Source organism: Pristiophorus japonicus, unplaced genomic scaffold, assembly GCF_044704955.1.
Source record: "Pristiophorus japonicus isolate sPriJap1 unplaced genomic scaffold, sPriJap1.hap1 HAP1_SCAFFOLD_484, whole genome shotgun sequence".
Classification (NCBI taxonomy): Eukaryota; Metazoa; Chordata; class Chondrichthyes; family Pristiophoridae; genus Pristiophorus; species Pristiophorus japonicus.
Genome location: NW_027254389.1, coordinates 6,051 through 26,489, shown reverse-complemented (window position 1 = coordinate 26,489; position 20,439 = coordinate 6,051). Strand labels below are relative to the sequence as shown.

The 20,439-nt window shown below is 58.5% G+C and overlaps 1 protein-coding gene across 1 annotated transcript; it reads right to left on the bottom strand.

The window, feature by feature from the left end:
• Positions 1–1,891: 1,891 nt before the first annotated feature.
• LOC139253259 (cyclin-Q-like) lies at positions 1,892–19,663 on the bottom strand. Its single transcript, XM_070873471.1, has 6 exons — positions 19,514–19,663; positions 15,795–16,021; positions 12,090–12,273; positions 10,120–10,252; positions 7,812–8,039; positions 1,892–2,167 (listed from the first exon to the last, which is right to left on the bottom strand). Exons 2-6 carry the CDS (start codon positions 15,904–15,906, stop codon positions 2,081–2,083), a joined length of 744 nt encoding a protein of 247 aa, XP_070729572.1. The 5' UTR covers positions 15,907–16,021; positions 19,514–19,663; the 3' UTR covers positions 1,892–2,080.
• Between the last annotated feature and the right edge of the window lie 776 nt (positions 19,664–20,439).

Below are 20,439 nucleotides of genomic sequence, written 5' to 3'. Positions count from 1 at the left end.
GAGTGTGTGTGAGTGTGTGTGTGTGTGTGTGTGAGTGTGTGTGAGTGTGAGTGTGTGTGAGTGTGAGTGTGTGTGTGTGTGTGTGCGAGCGTGAGCGTGTGTGAGTGTGCGAGTGAGTGTGCGTGAGTGAGTGTGAGTGTGTGTGAGTGTGAGTGTGCGTCAATGTGAGTGTGCGAGCGAGTGTGCGAGCGAGTGTGAGTGCGCGAGTGAGAGAGTGTGAGTGTGTGTGAGTGTGCGAGCGTCAGTATGAGTGAGTGTGAGTGTGTGAGTGCGTGGTTATGAGTGTGTGAGAGTAAGTGTGTGTGAGTGTGTGTGTGCGAGCGTGTGTGTGTGTGCAAGTGTGAGTGTGCGAGCGAGTGTGTGCGTGAGTGAGTGTGAGTGTGAGAGCGAGTGAGTGAGAGTGTGCGAGCGAGTGTGAGAGTTCGAGCGAGTGTGAGTGTGAGCGAGTGTGTGTGAGTGTGCGAGCGAGTGTATGAGTGTGTGTGTATGAGTGTGAGTGTGCGAGCATGAGTGTGAGTGTGTGTGTGTGTGTGTGAGTGTGCGAGCGAGTGTGAGTGTGAGTGTGTGAGCGAGTGTGAGTATGAGTGTGTGAGCGAGTGAGTATGAGTGTGCGAGCGAGTGTGAGTGTGTGAGCGCGTGTGAGTATGAGTGTGCGAGCGAGTGTGAGTGTGAGTGTGTGAGCGCGTGTGAGTATGAGTGTGAGAGCGAGTGTGAGTGTGCGAGCGAGTTTGAGTGTGTGAGTGAGAGTGAGTATGTGTGAGAGCGCTTGTGAGTGTGAGTGTGCGAGCAAGTGAGTGTGAGTGTGCGAGCGTGTGTGTGAGTGTGCGGGCGAGTGTGAGCGAGTGTGAGTGTGCGAGCGAGTGTGTGAGTGTGAGTGTACGAGCGAGTGTGTGTGTGTGCGAGCGAGTGTGTGTGTGTGTGTGTGAGTGTGCGAGCGAGTGTGTGCGAGTGTGAGTGTGAGTGAGTGAGCGAGTGTGTGTGAGTGTGAGTGTGCGAGTGAGTGTGTGTAAGTGTGAGTGTGCGAGCGAGTGTGTGTGAGTATGAGTGTGCGTGTGAGTGTGTGTGTGAGTGTGAGTGAGTGAGCGAGTGTGGGTGTGCGAGCGAGTGTGTGTGAGTGTGAGTGTGTGTGTGCGAGCGAGTGTGTGTGTGTGAGTGTGAGTGAGTGAGAGTGTGAGTGTGCGTGTGAGTGTGCGAGCGAGTGTGTGAGTGTGAGCGAGTGTGAGTGTGAGTGTGCGAGCGAGTGTGTGTGTGTGTGTGAGTGAGTGTGAGTGAGTGAGCGAGTGTGAGTGTGCGAGCGAGTGTGAGTGTGAGTGAGTGCGAGTGTGTGAGTGTGAGCGAGTGTGAGTGTGAGTGAGTGTGAGTGTGTGTGTGAGTGTGAGTGAGTGAGTGAGTGTGCGAGCGAGTGTGTGAGTGTGAGCGAGTGTGAGTGTGAGTGTGCGAGCGAGTGTGTGTGAGTGTGAGTGTGAGTGTGAGTGTGTGTGTGTGAGTGTGAGTGTGAGTGAGTGTGAGTGTGTGAGTGTGAGCGAGTGTGAGTGTGCGAGCGAGTGTGAGTGTGAGTGTGAGCGAGTGTGAGTGTGAGTGTGAGCGAGTGTGAGTGTGAGTGAGTGTGAGTGTGTGAGTGTGAGCGAGTGTGAGTGTGAGTGTGAGTGTGAGCGAGTGTGAGTGTGAGTGTGAGCGAGTGTGAGTGTGAGTGAGTGTGAGCGAGTGTGAGTGTGAGCGAGTGTGAGTGTGAGTGAGTGTGAGTGTGTGAGCGTGAGCGAGTGTGAGTGTGAGTGAGTGTGAGTGTGTGAGCTGACCCTGATCCTGGGTGAGTTCTGGGGAGGAAGGCGACAATCCCGGTTGGTTGGGAGCCGATCCCTGCAGGAAGAGGAGGAGACACAGAAAGGAAGATAGACACGTGCGTGCGATGGTCGCGCTGGGCGCTCGGAGACCCGGCGGGCGCTGGAGGGAGGCGTGGGTGAGTCACCAAACCCCGTGGGGAACTGTTTCGATCAGACGCTGAGCGCCAACGATCGCCCGATTCCTCGGTGAATTGTCTCGGATAAACTCCCAGCAGCCCCGGCGCGTGGCAGGGCCTCGCTCACGGCTTGGCGTCCATCTCGTAGATCTGCACGATCTCCGTGACGATGGCGTCGATGATGTCCTTCGTGGTTCCCTCGCAGATGACCTGCGCAAACAAAATGGCCGCCGCGATTACCTTCGGAGTACAACGGAGGAGAGGAGCAACTAACGGGAACATTCTGGGCAACCTCCCCGAAACGCTCTCTGTTTCTCAGGGTATTGAGGGGAACTGAGAGCGGGAAAGTATTCCCGCTGGTTGGGGGGTCTCGGGCGAGGGGCAGATTCGAACAATGAGGGCCAGGCCTGAGAGGAGTGAAGTTAGGAATCGGTTCCACACACTCAGGGCCGTAGGAGTTAAAACTCTCTCCCGCAAACGGCAATTATACGCCGTTAGGTCACAGGCCAGCCGTGATCTGACTGAATGTCGGAACAGGCTCGAGGGGCTGAATGGCCTCCTCCTGTTCCTAATGTAACAGGCTCGAGGGGCTGAATGGCCTCCTCCTGTTCCTAATGTAACAGGCTCGAGGGGCTGAATGGGCCTCCTCCTGTCCCTAATGTAACAGGCTCGAGGGGCTGAATGGCCTCCTCCTGTTCCTAATGTAACAGGCTCGAGGGGCTGAATGGGCCTCCTCCTGTCCCTAATGTAACAGGCTCGAGGGGCTGAATGGGCCTCCTTCTGTTCCTATTGTAACAGGCTCGAGGAGCTGAATGGGCCTTCTCCTGTTCCTAATGTAACAGGCTCGAGGGGCTGAATGGCCTCCTCCTGTTCCTAATGTAACAGGCTCGAGGGGCTGAATGGGCCTCCTCCTGTCCCTAATGTAACAGGCTCGAGGGGCTGAATGGCCTCCTCCTGTTCCATAGAAAACATAGAAACATAGAAAATAGGTGCAGGAGCAGGCCATTCAGCCCTTCTAGCCTGCACCGCCATTCAATGAGTTCATGGCTGAACATGAAACTTCAGTATCCCCTTCCTGCTTTCTCACCATACCCCTTGATCCCCCGAGTAGTAAGTACTTCATCTAACTCCCTTTTGAATATATTTAGTGAATTGGCCTCAACTACTTTCTGTGGTAGAGAATTCCACAGGTTCACCACTCTCTGGGTGAAGAAGTTTCTCCTCATCTCGGTCCTAAATGGCTTACCCCTTATCCTCAGACTGTGACCCCTGGTTCTGGACTTCCCCAACATTGGGAACATTCTTTCTGCATCTAACCTGTCTAAACCCGTCAGAATTTTAAACGTTTCTATGAGGTCCCCTCTCATTCTTCTGAACTCCAGTGAATACAAGCCCAGTTGATCCAGTCTTTCTTGATAGGTCAGTCCCGCCATCCCGGGAATCAGTCTGGTGAACCTTCGCTGCACTCCCTCAATAGCAAGAATGTCCTTCCTCAAGTTAGGAGACCAAAACTGTACACAATACTCCAGGTGTGGCCTCACCAAGGCCCTGTACAACTGTAGCAACACCTCCCTGCCCCTGTATTCAAATCCCCTCGCTATGAAGGCCAACATGCCATTTGCTTTCTTAACCGCCTGCTGTACCTGCATGCTAACCTTCAATGACTGATGTACCATGACACCCAGGTCTCGTTGCACCTTCCCTTTTCCTAATCTGTCACCATTCAGATAATAGTCTGTCTCTCTGTTTTTACCACCAAAGTGGATAACCTCACATTTATCCACATTATACTTCATCTGCCATGCATTTGCCCACTCACCTAACCTATCCAAGTCACTCTGCAGCCTAATAGCATCCTCCTCGCAGCTCACACTGCCACCCAACTTAGTGTCATCCGAAAATTTGGAGATACTGCATTTAATCCCCTCGTCTAAATCATTAATGTACAATGTAAACAGCTGGGGCCCCAGCACAGAACCTTGCGGTACCCCACTAGTCACTGCCTGCCATTCTGAAAAGTCCCCATTTACTCCTACTCTTTGCTTCCTGTCTGACAACCAGTTCTCAATCCACGTCAGCACACTACCCCCAATCCCATGTGCTTTAACTTTGCACATTAATCTCTTGTGTGGGACCTTGTCGAAAGCCTTCTGAAAGTCCAAATATACCACATCAACTGGTTCTCCTTTGTCCACTTTACTGGAAACATCCTCAAAAAATTCCAGAAGATTTGTCAAGCATGATTTCCCTTTCACAAATCCATGCTGACTTGGACCTATCATGTCACCATTTTCCAGATGCACTGCTATGACATCCTTAATAATTGATTCCATCATTTTACCCACTACTGAGGTCAGGCTGACCGGTCTATAATTCCCTGTTTTCTCTCTCCCTCCTTTTTTAAAAAGTGGGGTTACATTGGCTACCCTCCACTCCATAGGAACTGATCCAGAGTCAATGGAATGTTGGAAAATGACTGTCAATGCATCCGCTATTTCCAAGGCCACCTCCTGAAGTACTCTAGGATGCAGTCCATCAGGCCCTGGGGATTTATCGGCCTTCAATCCCATCAATTTCCCCAACACAATTTCCCGACTAATAAAGATTTCCCTCAGTTCCCCCTCCTTACTAGACCCTCTGACCCCTTTTATATCCGGTGACCCCTTTTATATCCTAATGTAACAGGCTCGAGGGGCTGAATGGCCTCCTCCTGTTCCTAATGTAACAGGCTCGAGGGGCTGAATGGGCCTCCTCCTGTTCCTAATGTAACAGGCTCGAGGGGCTGAATGGCCTCCTGTTCCTCATGTAACAGGCTCGAGGGGCTGAATGGCCTCCTCCTGTTCCTAATGTAACAGGCTCGAGGGGCTGAATGGCCTCCTGTTCCTAATGTAACAGGCTCGAGGGGCTGAATGGCCTCCTCCTGTTCCTAATGTAACAGGCTCGAGGGGCTGAACGGTCTTCTCCTGTTCCGAATGTAACAGGCTCGAGGGGCTGAATGGTCCTCCTCCTGTTCCTAATGTAACAGGCTCGAGGGGCTGAATGGCCTCCTCCTGTTCCTAATGTAACAGGCTCGAGGGGCTGAACGGCCTTCTCCTGTTCCTAATGTAACAGGCTCGAGGGGCTGAATGGCCTCCTCCTGTTCCTAATGTAACAGGCTCGAGGGGCTGAATGGCCTCCTCCTGTTCCTAATGTAACAGGCTCGAGGGGCTGAATGGCCTCCTTCTGTTCCTAATGTAACAGGCTCGAGGGGCTGAACGGCCTCCTCCTGTTCCGAATGTAACAGGCTCGAGGGGCTGAATGGCCTCCTCCTGTTCGTAATGTAACAGGCTCGAGGGGCTGAATGGCCTCCTCCTGTTCCTATGTTGCATTCGGCCCATTGGCGTTTGGCAGCTCTGTGAAAGGGTTATTCAATTAATCGCACGCCCCATCGCCCTTTTGCGATATTCCTGCTCCCAGGAGAACAATCCCAGCTTCTCCAGTCTCTCCATGTCACTGGAGAACCCCATCTCCAGACCATCCTGGTCAATCTCCCCGTGATATATTCTTACGCTATCACTGACCAACACCCGCGACAAGATGGCTGCCAGACGGGAATGGCCATCATGTGACTTTAGTTATTTACATCAGTAGTTGCAGTACCACACGTGACCACTAGGGGCAGCTCTATTACATTCCCCTCTCGGCCCCCTAAACGTATAACTTAATGAGGGGGGCTCGACAAGGTGGATGCAGAGAGGATGTTTCCACTGATGGGGGAGACTAGAACTAGGGGGCATGGTCTTAGAATAAGGGGCCGCCCATTTAAAACTGAGATGAGGAGGAATTTCTTCTCTCAGAGGGTTGTAAATCTGTGGAATTCTCTGCCTCAGAGAGCTGTGGAAGCCGGGACATTGAATATATTTAAGACAGAGATAGACAGTTTCTTAACCGATAAGGGGATAAGGGGGCGGGCAGGGAAGTGGACCTGAGTCCATGATCGGATCAGCCATGATCGTATTAAATGGCGGAGCAGGCTTGAGGGGCCGAATGGTAACATCCTCTCTGCATCCACCTTGTCGAGGCCCCTCATAATCTTATACCTTTCGATAAGATCACCTCTCATTCTTCTGAACTCCAATGAGTAGAGGCCCAACCTACTCAACCTTTCCTCATAGGACAACCCCCTCATCCCCGGAATCAACCGAGTGAACCTTCTCTGAACTGCCTCCAAAGCCAAGTATATCCTTTCGTAAATACGGAAACCAAAACTGCGCGCAGTACTCCAGGTGTGGCCTCACCAATACCCTGTATAACTGGAGCAAGACTTCCCTGCTTTTATACATCATCCCCTTTGCGATAAAGACCAAGATACCATTGGCCTTCCTGATCACTTGCTGTACCTGCAGACTATCCTTTTGTGTTCCATGCACAAGTACCCCCAGGTCCCGCTGTACTGCGGCACTTTGCAATCTTTCTCCATTTAAATAACAACTTGCTCTGTGATTTTTTTTCTGCCAAAGTGCATGACCTCACACTTTCCCACATTATACTCCATCTGACAAATTTTTGCCCACTCACTGAGCCTGTCTGTGTCCTTTTGCAGATTTTGTGTCCTCCTCACACATTGCTTTTCCTCCCATCTTTGTATCGTCAGCAAACTTGTCTACGTTACACTCAGTCCCTTCTTCCGAGTCGTTAATATAGATTGTAAATAGTTGAGGTCCCAGCACTGATCCCTGGGGCACCCCACTAGTTACTGATTGCCAACCCGAGAATGACCCATTTATCCCGACTCTCTGTTCTCTGTTAGTCAGCCAATCCTCTATCCATGCTAATATATTACCCCCACCCCCGTGAACTTTTACCTTGTGCAGTAACCTTTTATGTGGCACCTTGTCAAATGCCTTCTGGAAATCCAAATACACCACATCCACTGGTATCCCCTTTATCCACCCTGTTCGTTACATCCTCAAATAATTCCAGCAAATTTGCCAAACATGACTTCCCTTCATAAATCCATGCTGACTGCCTGACCGAATTTTGCTTTTCCAAATGTCCTGCTACTGCTTCTTTAATAATGGACTCCAACATTTTCCCAACCACAGATGTTAGACTAACTGGTCTGTAGTTTCCTGCTTTTTGTCTGCCTCCTTTTTAACACATCCCCCGGGAGGACAGACGCACCAACGTTAGCGTCCTCGACCAGGCCCAACATCCCCAGCATCGAAGCACTGACCACACTCGACCAGCTCCGCTGGGCAGGGCCACATTGTCCGCATGTCCCCAGACACGAGACTCCCAAAGCAAGCGCTCTACTCGGAACTCCTTCACGGCAAACGAGCCAAAGGTGGGCAGAGGAAACGTTACAAGGGACCACCCTCAAAGCCTCCCTGATAAAGTGCAACATCCCCCACCGACACCTGGGAGTCCCTGGGCCCAAAGACCAGTCCCGCCCTCAGTGGAGGAAGTGCATCCGGGAGGGGCGCTGAGCACCTCGAGTCTCGTCGCCGAGAGCGTGCAGAAACCAAGCGCAGGCAGCGGAAGGAGCGTGCGGCAAACCAGTCCCACCCTCCCCTTCCCTCAACCACTGTCTGTCCCACCTGTGACAGGGACTGTGGTTCCCGTATTGGACTGTTCAGCCACGTGAGGGCTCGTGTTAAGAGTGGAAGCAAGTCTTCCTCGATTCCGAGGGACTGCCCGTGATGGTGATGATTTTTTAATCGTCGTTAATCAATGCTTGAGCATCGGTGCCTTCCCTGCGTATGCCCGAATAAAAATCGTGAGCCCCGAATACCGAGTTGACTTCTCCCAGCAGGCTCGGCTTCTCGCCCCCCCTCCCCCCGCCCCCCGCCAGCGGCCGGACGCCGGGTCTCACCTGCCACCACGATCTCTCCGCGGCTGTCTCCCCCGGGACCTCCACACCGTAGCACTGCAAGGCGAAGGAGAGCACTGCGACGGCAATGTGCTGGGGCCGGTAACGGAGGCACAGGGTGCCGTGATAGCTGTCGCGGAGCACCGCCCAGGCCGTGATTCCCAGCGGTGTGCGCTCCCAGGTGTGTCGGTTCATCCACAACCTCAGCGAGAGCAGGTAGTGCAACAGGTACTGAGAGAGCAGGGCAGAGTGTCACCGCATAGAACGGCACAGCAAGATCCCACTCGGCCCACCGCGTCCTCGCTGGGGCCCCGCCCCCTCGCTCCCCTCCCCCTCGCTCCCCTCCCCCCCCCCTCGCTCCCCTCCCCGCCCCTCGCTCCCCTCCCCCGCCCCTCGCTCCCCTCCCCCGCCCCCTCGCTCCCCTCCCCCGCCCCCTCCATCCCCTCCCCCTCGCTCCCCTCCCCGCCCCCTCGCTCCCCTCTCCCGCCCCCTCCATCCCCTCCCCCTCGCTCCCCTCCCCCGCCCCTCTCTCCCCTCCCCCGCCCCCTCGCTCCCCTCCCCCGCCCCTCGCTCCCCTCCCCCGCCCCCTCGCTCCCCTCCCCGCCCCCTCGCTCCCCTCTCCCGCCCCCTCGCTCCCCTCCCCCGCCCCCTCGCTCCCCTCCCCCGCCCCCTCGCTCCCCTCCCCCTCGCTCCCCTCCCCTGCTCCCTCGCTCCCCTCCCCCGCCCCCTCTCCCACGCCCCCTCTCTCCTCCCCCTCACTCCCCTCCCACCTCCCCCGCACCCCCCTCCCCCCTCACCCTCCCTCCCCTCCCCCACGCCCCCTCTCTCCTGCACCGCGCCCCCTCGCTCCTCCCCCCACGCTCCCCTCCCCCACGCCCCCTCTCTCCTCCCCCGCGCCCCCTCGCTCCTCCCCCTCGCTCCCCTCCCCCGCGACCCCTCCCTCTCTCCCCTCTCCCCCTCTCCCCTCCCCTGCGCCCCCACCCCCCTCTCCCCTCCCCCACGCATCCTCGCTCCTCCACCGCGCCCCCTCTCCCCTCCCCCTCGCTCTCCTCCCCTTCGCTCCCCTCCCCCACGCCCACTCTCTCCTCCCCCTCGCTCCCCTCCCCCCTCTCCCTCCCCCTCTCTCCCCTCCCCCACGCACCCTCGCTCACCTCCCCCACGCTCCCTCGCTCACCTCCCCCATGCCCCCTCTGTCCCCTCCCAGTCTCTCCCCTCCCCCGCGCCCTCTCTCCCCTCCTCCGTCTCTCTGTCTATCTGTCTCTGGCTCTCTCTCTATCTCTCGGTCTGACTCTCTCTCTCTGTCTGTCTCTCTTTCTCTCTGTCCCTCTCTCTCTCTGTCCCTCTCTCTCTCTCTCCATCTCCATCTCCATCTCTCTCTCTCTCTCTCTCTTTCTCTCCCCGTCTCTCTCTCTCTCTCTCTCTCTCTCTCCCTGTCTCTCTCTCTCTCCCTGTCTCTCTCTCTCTCCCTGTCTCTCTCTCTCCCTCTGTGTCTCTCTCTCTCTCTCTCTCTCTCTGTGTCTCTCTCCCTGTCTCTCTCTCTCTCCCTGTCTCTCTCTCTCCCTCTGTGTCTCTCTCTCTCTCTCTCTGTGTCTCTCTCCCTGTCTCTCTCTCTCTCCCCGTCTCTCTCTCTCTCTCTCTCTCTCTCTGTGTCTCTCTCCCTGTCTCTCTCTCTCTCCCCGTCTCTCTCTCTCTCTCTCTCTCTTTCTCTCCCCGTCTCTCTCTCTCTCTCTCTCTCTCTCTCCTGTCTCTCTCTCTCTCCCTGTCTCTCTCTCTCTCCCTGTCTCTCTCTCTCCCTCTGTGTCTCTCTCTCTCTCTCTCTCTCTGTCTCTCTCTCTCTCTCTCCCTCTCTCTCTCTCTCTCTCCTTCGTTCACCCTTTCCTCCTGCTGCGCTCACGCTGGTCCCTGCCCTGGGGACCGCTTTCTATCACCCACCAGACGAGGAGACCCCACGACTCGGCCGGGACCTGCAGACACACAGTCGGTCCCCGGGGAGAGGCAGGGTGACCTTTGACTTGCTGCGATCGGTACCAATCACGCGCCCCGACACCGGCTCCCCTTCGGCTCCGCGCGGCGAACACACGAGCCGGTGCTGCCCGTCAAACACCCCCCCTCGACCCCGTGACCCCGCGAACCCTCGACCCCTCGACTCCATGACCCCACGACCCCTCGACTCCGTGACCCCTCGACCCTTCGACTCCGTGACCCCTCGACCCCTCGACCCCGCGACCCCTCGACTCCGTGACGCCTCGACCCTGTGACCCCGCGACGGGGAGGGGGCACGGGGAGCGAGATTCTGCCCGGACCGACTCACTTTGTGGGGATGCTGGAAGGAAACCTGGAAGTTGAGAACACGTAACATGAGAAGTTCGCACTGGACAACGCTGTCCCTCAGCTCCCAGAACCTGGGGTCCAACTCCAGGGGCTCGGTGTGGGGGTTCAGGTACCTGTGGGACACACACACACACACACACACACAGGTCAATACCCCCCGCAGTGACACACAGGGCCAGCTGTACTCTGTATCTAACCCCGTGCCCTGGGCCTATGCGATGGGGACAGAGCGATGGGGAGCTGTACTCTGTATCTAACTCCGTGCCCTGGGCCTATGCGATGGGGACAGAGCGATGGGGAGCTGTGCTCTGTATCTAACCCCGTGCCCTGGGCCTATGCGATGGGACGGAGCGATGGGGAGCTGTGCTCTGTATCTAACCCCGTGCCCTGGGCCTGTGCGATGGGGACGGAGCGATGGGGAGCTGTGCTCTGTATCTAACCCCGTGCCCTGGGCCTATGCGATGGGACGGAGCGATGGGGAGCTGTGCTCTGTATCTAACCCCGTGCCCTGGGTGTGTGCGATGGGGACGGAGCGATGGGGAGCTGTGCTCTGTATCTAACCCCGTGCCCTGGATGTGTGCGATGGGACAGAGCGATGGGGAGCTGTACTCTGTATCTAACCCCGTGCCCTGGGTGTGTGAGATGGGACGGAGCGATGGGGAGCTGTGCTCTGTATCTAACCCCGTGCCCTGGGAATATGCGATGGGGACAGAGCGATGGGGAGCTGTACTCTGTATCTAACCCCGTGCCCTGGGCCTATGCGATGGGGACGGAGCGATGGGGAGCTGTGCTCTGTATCTAACCCCGTGCCCTGGGCCTGTGCGATGGGGACGGAGCGATGGGGAGCTGTGCTCTGTATCTAACCCCGTGCCCTGGGCCTGTGCGATGGGGACGGAGCGATGGGGAGCTGTGCTCTGTATCTAACCCCGTGCCCTGGGCCTGTGCGATGGGGACGGAGCGATGGGGAGCTGTGCTCTGTATCTAACCCCGTGCCCTGGGCCTGTGCGATGGGGACGGAGCGATGGGGAGCTGTGCTCTGTATCTAACCCTGTGCCCTGGGTGTGTGCGATGGGGACGGAGCGATGGGGAGCTGTGCTCTGTATCTAACCCCGTGCCTTTGGCCTGTGCGATGGGACAGAGCGATGGGGAGCTGTGCTCTGTATCTAACCCCGTGCCCTGGGCCTATGCGATGGGGACAGAGCGATGGGGAGCTGCACTCTGTATCTAACCCCGTGCCCTGGGCCTGTGCGATGGGACAGAGCGATGGGGAGCTGTGCTCTGTATCTAACCCCATGCCCTGGGCCTGTGCGATGGGACAGAGCGATGGGGAGCTGCACTCTGTGTCTAACCCCGTGCCCTGGGCCTATGCGATGGGGACGGAGCGATGGGGAGCTGTGCTCTGTATCTAACCCCGTGCCCTGGGCCTATGCGATGGGACAGAGCGATGGGGAGCTGTGCTCTGTATCTAACCCCGTGCCCTGGGCCTATGCGATGGGACAGAGCGATGGGGAGCTGTACTCTGTATCTAACCCCGTGCCCTGGGCCTATGCGATGGGGACGGAGCGATGGGGAGCTGTGCTCTGTATCTAACCCCGTGCCCTGGGCCTGTGCGATGGGGACAGAGCGATGGGGAGCTATACTCTGTATCTAACCCCGTGCCCTGGGCCTATGCGATGGGACAGAGCGATGGGGAGCTGTGCACTGTATCTAACCCCGTGCCCTGGATGTATGCGATGGGGACGGAGCGATGGGGAGCTGTACTCTGTATCTAACCCCGTGCCCTGGATGTATGCGATGGGGACGGAGCGATGGGGAGCTGTACTCTGTATCTAACCCCGTGCCCTGGGTGTGTGCGATGGGACGGAGCGATGGGGAGCTGTGGTCTGTATCTAACCCCGTGCCCTGGGCCTGTGCGATGGGACGGAGCGATGGGGAGCTGTGCACTCTGACCTGTGACACACGTTGATGATGTCCCGCGCTCTCAGGTGCTGCTCCTCTACCTTCCCGGCCAGGTAGATGGCGGCCATTGCCACCAGGTATGGGTCGTAGTTCTGAACAGCGGTCTGGCTGAAGAACTTGTGGTAGATGGTGCAGGCAGAGGCCATGGGCACAGAATGCAGGCCCAGCTTAATGCCTGTAAACAGAGCGAGGAAAGGCGGTCACTGTCGGGCGGGGGTCTGCCCCAGGGCCCCCCAAACCCCACCACCCCGCCATTGGTAACCGCGGCCCAACTCCCTTCCTCCTCGAATGGCACAACCGAGTAGTACAGGAGCCTGTTACCATAGTAACAGGAGTAGGCCCATTCAGCCCCTCGGCTTGTTACATTAGGAACAGGAGGAGGCCGTTCAGTCCCTCGAGCCTGTTCCATTAGGGACAGGAGGAGGCCCATTCAGCCCCTCGAGCCTGTTACATTAGGAACAGGAGGAGACCATTCAGCCCCTCGAGCATGTTACATTAGGATCAGGAGGCCCATTCAGCCCCTCGAGACTGTTACATTAGGAACAGGAGGAGGCCATTCAGCCCCTCGAGCCTGTTACATTAGGAACAGGAGGATGCCCATTCAGCCCCTCGAGCCTGTTACCATAGTAACAGGAGTAGGCCCATTCAACCCCTCGAGTCTGATACATTAGGAACAGGAGGAGGCCATTCAGCCCCTCGAGCCTGTTACATTAGGAACAGGAGGAGGCCATTCAGCCCCTCGAGCCTGTTACATTCGGAACAGGAGGAGACCATTCAGTCCCTCGAGCCTGTTACATTAGGAACAGGAGGAGGCCATTCAGCCCCTCGAGCCTGTTACATTAGGAACAGGAGGCCATTCAGCCCCTCAAGCCTGTTACATTAGGAACAGGAGGCCATTCAGCCCCTCGAGCCTGTTACATTAGGAACAGGAGGCCATTCAGCCCCTCGAGCCTGTTACATTAGGAACAGGAGGAGGCCGTTCAGCCCCTCGAGTCTGTTACATTAGGAACAGGAGGAGGACCATTCAGCCCCTCGAGTCTGTTACATTAGGAACAGGAGGAGGCCATTCAGCCCCTCGAGCCTGTTACATTAGGAACAGGAGGAGGCCATTCAGCCCCTCGAGCCTGTTACATTAAGAAGAGGAGGAGGCCGTTCAGCCCCTCGAGTCTGTTACATTAGGAACAGGAGGAGGCCATTCAGCCCCTCGAGCCTGTTACATTAGGAACAGGAGGAGGCCGTTCAGCCCCTCGAGTCTGTTACATTAGGAACAGGAGGAGGACCATTCAGCCCCTCGAGTCTGTTACATTAGGAACAGGAGGAGGCCATTCAGCCCCTCGAGCCTGTTACATTAGGAACAGGAGGAGGCCGTTTAGCCCCTCGAGCCTGTTACATTAGGAACAGGAGGAGGCCGTTCAGCCCCTCGAGTCTGTTACATTAGGAACAGGAGGAGGCCATTCAGCCCCTCGAGCCTGTTACATTAGGAACAGGAGGCCATTCAGCCCCTCGAGCCTGTTACATTAGGAACAGGAGGCCATTCAGCCCCTCGAGCCTGTTACATTAGAAACAGGAGGAGGCCATTCAGCCCCTCGAGCCTGTTACATTAGGAACAGGAGGAGGCCCATTCAGCCCCTCGAGCCTGTTACATTAGGAACAGGAGGGGGCCATTCAGCCCCTCGAGCCTGTTACATTAGGAACAGGAGGAGGCCATTCAGCCCCTCGAGCCTGTTACATTAGAAACAGGAGGAGGCCATTCAGCCCCTCGAGCCTGTTACATTAGGAACAGGAGGAGGCCATTCAGCCCCTCGAACCTGTTACATTAGGAACAGGAGGAGGCCATTCAGCCCCTCGAACCTGTTACATTAGGAACAGGAGGAGGCCGTTCAGCCCCTCGAGCCTGTTACATTAGGAACAGGAGGAGGCCATTCAGCCCCTCGAGCCTGTTACATTAGGGACAGGAGGAGGCCATTCAGCCCCTCGAGCCTGTTACATTAGGAACAGGAGGAGGCCATTCAGCCCCTCGAGCCTGTTACATTAGGGACAGGAGGAGGCCATTCAGCCCCTCGAGCCTGTTACATTAGGAACAGGAGGCCATTCAGCCCCTCGAGCCTGTTACATTAGGGACAGGAGGAGGCCATTCAGCCCCTCGAGCCTGTTACATTAGGAACAGGAGGCCATTCAGCCCCTCGAGCCTGTTACATTAGGGACAGGAGGAGGCCATTCAGCCCCTCGAGCCTGTTACATTAGGAACAGGAGAAGGCCATTCAGCCCCTCGAGCCTGTTACATTAGGAACAGGAGGAGGCCATTCTGCACCTCGAGCCTGTTACATTAGGGACAGGAGGAGGCCATTCAGCCCCTCGAGCCTGTTACATTAGGAACAGGAGGAGGCCCATTCAGCCCCTCGAGCCTGTTACATTAGGGACAGGAGGAGGCCATTCTGCACCTCGAGCCTGTTACATTAGGAACAGGAGGAGGCCATTCAGATCACGGCTGACCTGTAGCTGACTTTGTGTAACCCTTCCCCAACAAAAATCCATCGATCCCAGTTTTGAAAGCTCCAATTGCCCCCCAGGGTCCACAGTGTTTTGGGGGGCGAGAGTCCCAGATTCCCACTGCCCTGTGTGTGAAGAAGTGTTTCCCGACATCACCCCTGAACGGCCGGGCTCCAATGTGAAGGTGACGTCCCCTTGTTCTGGACTGCCCCCCACCAGAGGGAACAGTTTCTCTCGAGCCACCCGATCGAATCCTTTAATCCTCTCAAACCCCTCGGTCAGGTCGTCGCTTAATCTTCTACACTCGAGGGAACACTTCCCATACCTCGGGAGCCCCTTATCAACAAGGGCAGACATTGACGACTAGATCCAACACCGCCTCCAGTGCGCCAGTGCAGCCTTCGGTCACCTGAGGCACAGAGTGTTTGAAGACCGGGCCCTCAAATCCACCACCCAGCTCATGGTCTACAGGGCTGTAGTGATACCCGCCCTCCTGTACGGCTCAGAGACATGGACCATGTACAGTAGACACCTCAAGTCGCTGGAGAAATACCACCAACGATGTCGCCGCAAGATCCTGCAAATCCCCCGGGAGGACAGACGCACCAACGTTAGCGTCCTCGACCAGGCCAACATCCCCAGCATCGAAGCACTGACCACACTCGACCAGCTCCGCTGGGCAGGGCCACATTGTCCACATGTCCCCCCGACACGAGACTCCCCAAAGCAAGCGCTCTACTCGGAACTCCTTCACGGCAAGCGAGCCAAAGGTGGGCAGAGGAAACGTTACAGGGGACCACCCTCAAAGCCTCCCTGATAAAGTGCAACATCCCCCACCGACACCTGGGAGTCCCTGGGCCCAAAGACCAGTCCTGCCCTAAGTGGAGGGAGTGCATCCGGGAGGGCGCTGAGCACCTCGAGTCTCGTCGCCGAGAGCGTGCAGAAACCAAGCGCAGGCAGCGGAAGGAGCGTGCGGCAAACCAGTCCCACCCTCCCCTTCCCTCAACCACTGTCTGTCCCACCTGTGACAGGGACTGTGGTTCCCCGTATTGGACTGTTCAGCCACGTGAGGCCTCGTGTTAAGAGTGGAAGCGAGTCTTCCTCGATCCCGAGGGACTGCCGATGATGGTGACACTGGAGGGAACACACAAGCCGGGTCTGCCCCCGTGACGTAAGCCGCCATTAACGATTCCCGCCGCTCCTTACCCGCCTCAATGATGAATCGACAAACGCGGAAATGTGAGCGCGCTTCCAGCTCGCTGCAATGTGCCCCCAGCCCCCTCTCGCTGTCGGGGCCGTGGCTCGCGCACGCCTCCATGTCGCTGGGGGTGGGTGGGGGGGGTCACGAGACCCTCCTCTGCCCGTCCCTCGCTCCTCGTCCGGTCCGGAATGGCCCAGGGGCACCGAGAGGGAATCACCGGCTGGAGTGTCAGCTGTGCAGGGCAGAGAGGGGGCAGAGAGTGTTTAGTGGCTCAAACCCTCGCATCGCTTCGCTTCCCGCGGCAATCACCTCGCGGGACTGAGGGAGCGCCGCACTGTCGGAGGGGCAGTACTGAGGGAGCACCGCACTGTCGGAGGGGCGGGACTGAGGGAGCCCCGCACGGTCGGAGGGGCGGTACTGAGGGAGCGCCGCACTGTCGGAGGGGCGGTACTGAGGGAGCGCCGCACTGTCGGAGGGTCAGTGCTGAGGGAGCGCCGCACTGTCGGAGGGGCAGTACTGAGGGAGCGCCGCACTGTCGGAGGGTCAGTGCTGAGGGAGCGCCGCACTGTCGGAGGGGCAGTACTGAGGGAGTGCCGCACTGTCGGAGGGTCAGTACTGAGGGAGTGCCGCACTGTCGGAGGGTCAGTGCTGAGGGAGTGCCGCACTGTCGGAGGGTCAGTACTGAGGGAGTGCCGCACTGTCGGAGGGTCAGTGCTGAGGGAGCGCCGCACTGTCGGAGGGGCAGTACTGAGGGAGTGCCGCACTGTCGGAGGGTCAGTACTGAGGGAGTGCCGCACTGTCGGAGGGTCAGTGCTGAGGGAGCGCCGCACTGTCGGAGGGGCGGTACTGAGGGAGCGCCGCACTGTCGGAGGGTCAGTGCTGAGGGAGCGCCGCACTGTCGGAGGGGTAGTACTGAGGGAGCCCCGCACTGTCGGAGGGTCAGTACTGAGGGAGCGCCGCACTGTCGGAGGGTCAGTGCTGAGGGAGCGCCGCACTGTCGGAGGGGTAGTACTGAGGGAGCCCCGCACTGTCGGAGGGTCAGTACTGAGGGAGCGCCGCACTGTCGGAGGGGCAGTACTGAGGGAGCGCCGCACTGTCGGAGGGGCAGTACTGAGGGAGCGCCGCACTGTCGGAGGGGCAGTACTGAGGGAGCGCCGCACTGTCGGAGGGGCAGTACTGAGGGAGCGCCGCACTGTCGGAGGGGCAGTACTGAGGGAGTGCAGCACTGTCGGAGGGGCAGTACTGAGGGAGTGCCGCACTGTCGGAGGGGCAGTACTGAGGGAGTGCCTCACTGTCGGAGGGGCAGTACTGAGGGAGCGCCGCACTGTCGGAGGGGTAGTACTGAGGGAGTGCAGCACTGTCGGAGGGGCAGTACTGAGGGAGTGCCGCACTGTCGGAGGGGCAGTACTGAGGGAGTGCCGCACTGTCGGAGGGGCAGTACTGAGGGAGCCCCGAACTGTCGGAGGGGCAGTACTGAGGGAGCGCCGCACTGCGCTGTCGGAGGGGCAGTACTGAGGGAGCGCCGCACTGCGCTGTCGGAGGGGCAGTACTGAGGGAGCCCCGCACTGTCGGAGGGGAAGTACTGAGGGAGCCCCGCACTGTCGGAGGGGAAGTACTGAGGGAGCCCCGCACTGTCGGAGGGGCAGTACCGAGGGAGCGCCGCACTGTCGGAGGGGCAGTACCGAGGGAGCGCCGCACTGTCGGAGGGGCGGTACTGAGGGAGCACCGCACTGTCGGAGGGTCAGTACTGAGGGAGCGCCGCACTGTCGGAGGGGCAGTACTGAGGGAGCGCCGCACTGTCGGAGGGGCAGTACTGAGGGAGTGCAGCACTGTCGGAGGGGCAGTACTGAGGGAGTGCCGCACTGTCGGAGGGGCAGTACTGAGGGAGCGCCGCACTGTCGGAGGGGCAGTTCTGAGGGAGTGCAGCACTGTCGGAGGGGCAGTACTGAGGAGGCGCCGCACTGACGGAGGGTCAGTACTGAGGGAGTGCAGCACTGTCGGAGGGGCAGTACTGAGGGAGTGCCGCACTGTCGGAGGGGCAGTACTGAGGGAGTGCCGCACTGTCGGAGGGCAGTACTGAGGGAGTGCCGCACTGTCGGAGGGGCAGTACTGAGGGAACGCCGCACTGCGCTGTCGGAGGGGCAGTACTGAGGGAGCCCCACACTGTCGGAGGGGCAGTACTGAGGGAGCCCCGCACTGTCGGAGGGGCGGTACTGAGGGAGCGCCGCACTGCGCTGTCGGAAGGGCAGTACTGAGGGAGCGCCGCACTGCGCTGTCGGAGGGGCAGTACTGAGGGAGTGCCGCACTGTCGGAGGGGCAGTACTGAGGGAGCACCGCACTGTCGGAGGGGCGGTACGGAGGGAGCGTTGCACTGGCGGAGGGACGGTACGGAGGGAGCCCCTCACTATCGGAGGGACGGTACGGAGGGACTCCCTCACTATCGGAGGGACGGTACGGAGGGACTCCCTCACTATCGGAGGGACGGTACAGAGGGACTCCCTCACTATCGGAGGGACGGTACGGAGGGACTCCCTCACTATCGGAGGGACGGTACAGAGGGACGGTACGGAGGGACGGTACGGAGGGACTCTCTCACTATCGGAGGGACGGTACGGAGGGACTCCCTCACTATCGGAGGGACGGTACGGAGGGACTACCTCACTATCGGAGGGACGGTACGGAGGGACTCCCTCACTTTCGGAGGGACGGTACGGAGGGACTCCCTCACTGTCGGAGGGACGGTACTGACGGACTCCCTCACTGTCGGAGGGATGGTACTGAGGGACTCCCTCACTGTCGGAGGGACGGTCCGGAGGGACTCCCTCACTAACGGAGGGACGGTCCGGAGGTACTCCCTCACTATCGGAGGGACGGTACGGAGGGAGCCCCTCACTATCGGAGGGACGGTACGGAGGGAGCCCCTCACTATCAGAGGGACGGTATGGAGGGACTCCCTCACTATCGGAGGGACGGTACGGAGGGACTCCCTCACTATCGGAGGGTAGTACGGAGGAACTCCCTCACTATCGGAGGGGTGGTACGGAGGGACTCCCTCACTATCGGAGGGGTGGTACGGAGGGACGCCCTCACTATCGGAGGGGTGGTACGGAGGGACTCCATCACTATCGGAAGGTCAGTACGGAGGGAGCCCCTCACTATCGGAGGGACACTACGGAGGGAGCCCCTCACTATTGGAGGGACAGCACGGAGGGAGCCCCTCACTATCGGAGGGACAGTACGGAGGGAGCCCCTCACTATCGGAGGGACGGTACGGAGGGAGCCCCTCACTATCGGAGGGTCAGTACGGAGGGAGCCCCTCACTATCGGAGGGACAGTACGGAGGGAGCCCCTCACTATCGGAGGGACAGTACGGAGGGAGCCCCTCACTATCGGAGGGTAGTACGGAGGGAGCCCCTCACTATCGGAGGGACAGTACGGAGGGAGCCCCTCACTATCGGAGGGACAGTACGGAGGGAGCCCCTCACTATCGGAGGGTAGTACGGAGGGAGCCCCTCACTATCGGAGGGACAGTACGGAGGGAGCCCCTCACTATCGGAGGGTAGTACGGAGGGAGCCCCTCACTATCGGAGGGTAGTACGGAGGGACTCCCTCAGCCCTGCCCTGCAGTGACAGGCTGGATTTAATACACAGTGAGACGATGCAGTGAGACTAACACAGCCCGAGCACTGAAACACTTATTGTGCAGTAAACCCCAAACACAGACCTGACTGTGTCCCCCACACCGAGACAGTCTGTGCTCCCCCGACAATCCGTCCTGCCCCTCGGCTCAGTCAGCCCGCACTTCCCAAAGTTACAGAGAGCTGCAAATGATCCAGGCACACCGATATACTCCCTCACTCACTGACTGAGTGACGAGGAGTCAGTCAGTGTGGCCACGATGGCTCGCCGTGGCCCAGGACTGAGACAGAAAGCAACACTTCCTCCTGCTGCACCGGAGGTCCTCCTTACACCCTGTTCAAGCTGCAAAATTCTCCACCCAGCTCAGCACGCTCGGTGCAAAGGGGACCGGGTATAAAAGCAGGGAAGTCTTGCTCCAGTTATACAGGGGATTGGTGAGGCCACACCTGGAGTACTGCGTGCAGTTCTGGTCTCCGTATTTACGCAAGGACATCCAGTGTGAATGGCGAGTGAATTAATTTGCAAATGGGACACTCGGAATGTACCAGCGGGATAGGCGGAGGGAAACTCGCCCTCGGCTGCGAGTTTCAGAGGGAGCTCGGGTTTACTGGGCGAGACAATGTACAATGGCGCAAATCGAGGGATACGCAAGAGGGCAGGATCGGAGGAGCGCAGAGATCTCGGGGGGACTGGAGGAGGTGACAGAGATAGGGAGGGGTGTAGGGGCTGGAGGTTACAGAGATAGGGAGGGGTGCAGGGGCTGGAGGTTACAGAGATAGGGAGGGTGTAGGGGCTGGAGGTTACAGAGATAGGGAGGGGTGTAGGGGCTGGAGGAGGTTACAGAGATAGGGAGGGGTGTAGGGGCTGGAGGAGGTTACAGAGATAGGGAGGGGTGAGGGCCATGGAGGGATTTGTAAACAAGGATGGAGAATTTTGAAATCGAGGTGTTGCTTAACCGGGAGCCAATGTCGGTCAGCGAGCACAGGGGGTGATGGGTGAGTGGGACTCGGT

Bases quoted from the DNA above. Each gene is read 5' to 3' on its own strand.
- LOC139253259 (XM_070873471.1), bottom strand. From the start codon at position 15,906: ATGGAGGCGTGCGCGAGCCACGGCCCCGACAGCGAGAGGGGGCTGGGG. The intron at 10,253-12,089 runs GTCAGAGTGCAC...TGTGTCCCACAG, and splicing joins ATCATCAACGTGTGTCACAG to GTACCTGAACCCCCACACCG. The intron at 2,168-7,811 runs GTGAGACCCGGC...TTGTTTGCGCAG, and splicing joins CGGAGAGATCGTGGTGGCAG to GTCATCTGCGAGGGAACCAC.